The 3,376-nt window shown below is 39.4% G+C and overlaps 1 protein-coding gene across 1 annotated transcript; it reads right to left on the bottom strand.

The window, feature by feature from the left end:
* Nucleotides 1-1,772: 1,772 nt before the first annotated feature.
* LOC148945431 (uncharacterized) lies at nucleotides 1,773-3,117 on the bottom strand. Its single transcript, XM_089099163.1, has one exon. It carries the CDS (start codon nucleotides 2,958-2,960, stop codon nucleotides 2,436-2,438), a length of 525 nt encoding a protein of 174 aa, XP_088955289.1. The 5' UTR covers nucleotides 2,961-3,117; the 3' UTR covers nucleotides 1,773-2,435.
* Nucleotides 3,118-3,376: the final 259 nt, after the last annotated feature.

Genomic DNA, 3,376 nt, shown 5'->3' on the forward strand with positions numbered 1-3,376 from the left:
TTGCCTACAACTTTGACAGAAAAAAATGTTACCTGTTTTCAACGTTAGTGGGAACCCAATTCGATACGTGTCGAAATACTTGGGGAATACTTGTGGCCGGACCCTGGTGGATTCGACATGCCTATTCTTTTTACTTTATATCTTCGGTTCTCTTCAACTTTTTTTTAATGTGTAAATGTATAAAATACTATCCACATATTGGAAGCTAAAACTTTTAAAACTGCCTCAAGCACAGGGACAAAATTGGATAATCATATGGATTGTAACTGTGTGACCTAGGTCTCTATAATACAATGTGTGATATAATAGTGTTATATAGGTCTCTTTATAAATGCTATCTGGAATAGCCCACTGTCTCTCAGGTTTGATGGTCCAGCAAAAATTTGTTTGTTGTTCACAGTTAAAGTGTCGTCAACATTTGGCCATTTCAAAGTTAATCCACTTTAAAAAAATTTTAGTTTTGACTATCCTTTTTCTGGGAAGTCTAGAATTCTTGACATATGCATGTTCTACTTAAAATTAACATGTTTTAAGTCACATGAATCCTCATGTTTCATGAGGAATTTAGCATGTTTCATTAGCATTTAGGGTGGGATTGGGTGGGATGGGAATTCTACGCTAATTAGGGAGGGGCTCAGAGAGAATATTTTGTATTTTACAGCTTGGGATCTATTTGAAAGAAAACGTCTATAAGATTTACTAAGAGAGGGTGTACTTCAAATTTATTCAGTGATAAATGAATAAGGGCGCCGTGATCAACCAATTCAAATGCTTAAAAATATGAACATAGCATGAGGCCAGGCGGCAGCTCCTCAGATGATGGAAAAATCTAGCATCAAATCAGTAAAACTACGAAAAAAAACTTTTTGTTAATGTTTTTTTTTCTTGTGAAATATTATTACAAATAATAATCAAATCAAAATCTCTTTTTGTTGAGAAAGTAGCCGTAAATTTGACAACTATGTTTTCGTCAGAGGACCCTTGAATTTCGATACCAATTGTTTCTCATCTGTTTTACATGTTCAGTGGAGTTTCGACAGAGTCACCTATATTTTGACATGGCTTGTTGCTGTCTGTCGAAAATTTCGACAAGGTTTCTACAAGACATTCTAAAAAGAAATGAATCTCGTAATAGAAGCCAAAATCTACATTTGAATTCGGCTGAAGGAACATTTTTAGTTGTTCTGGTATTCAACTACATCAGACAAGAATATTCGGCACCTGGAACATCGTTTCGTCAATATAATATTAGCTGCCGTTTTAATTTAAGTTCATCAAGAAAAAGCCAATATGGCTACATTTTGGAGAAGATCAGACGTATCTTGATGCATTGGTGCTGATCCCAACTTTTTTGCCCAAAAAATAACCAAGTAATGATAGTTTGACCATTACATAGCTAAAAAATTGTTGGGAGCTCATTTTGTGTCGAAAACAGGAAACTAATTGAATAGAATATTCTTTTCTTATCTGAGTGTATCGGATATATTGTCCACGTTTTGCATTGTCAAAATATAACGAAGGCTTCTAGAGATGGTGTTCCAAGTCATGACTAAGCAGAGTTATCCTGTTTTGTAGGAAAATTTCGACAGTGGTTCCAAAATTACACTGTCGAATCATCGGTGCCTTTACCCTATCTCCGACTTGCCTGAATTTGCATCTATCGTGTTTGTGTTGTGCATTAAAGAGATCAAAGCTACTGCTTTGCTCTTCTTAGGCACATACGATAAAATAGTCTTCTTCTGAGCAAAGCCCAAGATTGAGGAACCGAGGCTCACGATCCTTGTGCAGAAAAACGCTGCTGGTAGCTCGTGCTTGTTCTTCCTGAGAGTTCCAAGGTATGTAGTATTCTTTCTGTTCAGCTCGTCAACCAACTGAATCGAGGAGTACCTGTTGTCCGTGGATATGTTACTCTTTGTGTTCAAGATCGGCACAGTCAGAGTCAAAGTGGTGCGTGTAGGAATGGACATCGTCTGTGTGCCTATAATCTGGGTGGTTTCGCCACAATATATAAAGGCATTGGATATGTAGTAGGTGTGGGCATCAGCCATACACTGTATTTTCAGTCCGTACTTGGCTGGCTTCAAAGGGATGTACATTCTGAACACTCATCGACCCCAGAAGGGAACGAGCGATTCTTCGATTGTCAAATACTCAGACAGGGTGAAGTTCTTGCAGCATTCTGTAATCAAAGCACTAAACAGATCTCTAATAGGAGCTAAACGATCTTGACGTTGTCGATTCTAAAAATCATCAAAGCGCAAGCAACCTTTGATGAACAGAAAGCTTTTGACACTCATGGTTGCTCTAAATATATCTCGGCCTGTCCCGTCAGCTGCAAAGAGACTTTCAGTGTCTTCTCCGGATTTGAACACTCTGGCTAGGTATAGCAGACCGAAAAAGGCTCTCATTTCTATGTAGTCTGCAGACTTTGTAAACTAAATCTTTTCCTGTTGACTGAGATTGTACTTGGCTCGACAGAGCTCAATCTTTTCGTTGGTATGTTTCACAATTTCCTTGACCATTTCCTTAGTGAACAGGTTGTTCCAGGCTTCTTCCGGGGACAGTTCCCGTCGTACCCTGGATGGCCCTAGAACGCCTAGTAGTTGTGATAATATATTGGAAGAGTGAGTATGTGAAGCTGACGGTTGCTGCTTAAACCATTTTGTTTTACCGTCTCTACCGATAAACACATCCACGGGCTTCTTCCGCCGCCTTGCGAGAGGAACTTCATCTTCGTCTAACGTACTTGAGGTCTGGGGTTCCTGTGCATCTAAAGAAGTAGTTTGACGGCCTTCTGCGTCGTCCACTTCGTAAGTTTCGCATTCTGTGACAACATCGTCGACGTCATCTTCAAACTGAAAATCAGGATCCCTATGGTAACCTTCGTCTTCATCTGATAGATCGTCTCTTTCAAGAAGCTCCCTGACTTCTTCCTCAGTTATTTTCTTGTGGCTACTCATCTTGACTTCCTACAAAAGTAAGGAATGAAAGGCAAAGAAGGGTAAAAATATACAACTTCTTGGCAAGAAATACTTTTGGAACAGCAGAAACGTTAAAATACTACTAAAAAGATTGCAAGACCGTCAGTATTGGTATAGATAAAGGATGGAAGTAGTGCAACTACTTCCATCCTTAACGTCCTATCGAACGTTAGCCATTCAGACTCTCTAACAACCGTTTTTCAAAATATTTGACCCTGACAGTTTTAAGTTTTTTATGTTACGCAAGTGGTCGGATGGGTTAAAAAAGTACCCCAGACCCCCTAACTTCCTTTCTGGATGTCCGTAGTAGGTCGACTGACTCACGAAAGATTCTCCGTGGGGTATTTGAAGATTACACGGAACCACGATGCCGTAGCCCCAGGGGCTATTGAGAA

This window comes from Artemia sp. Qi Xiang Cuo, chromosome 13 (genome assembly GCF_049724085.1).
Source record: "Artemia sp. Qi Xiang Cuo chromosome 13, ASM4972408v1, whole genome shotgun sequence".
Classification (NCBI taxonomy): Eukaryota; Metazoa; Arthropoda; class Branchiopoda; order Anostraca; family Artemiidae; genus Artemia; species Artemia sp. Qi Xiang Cuo.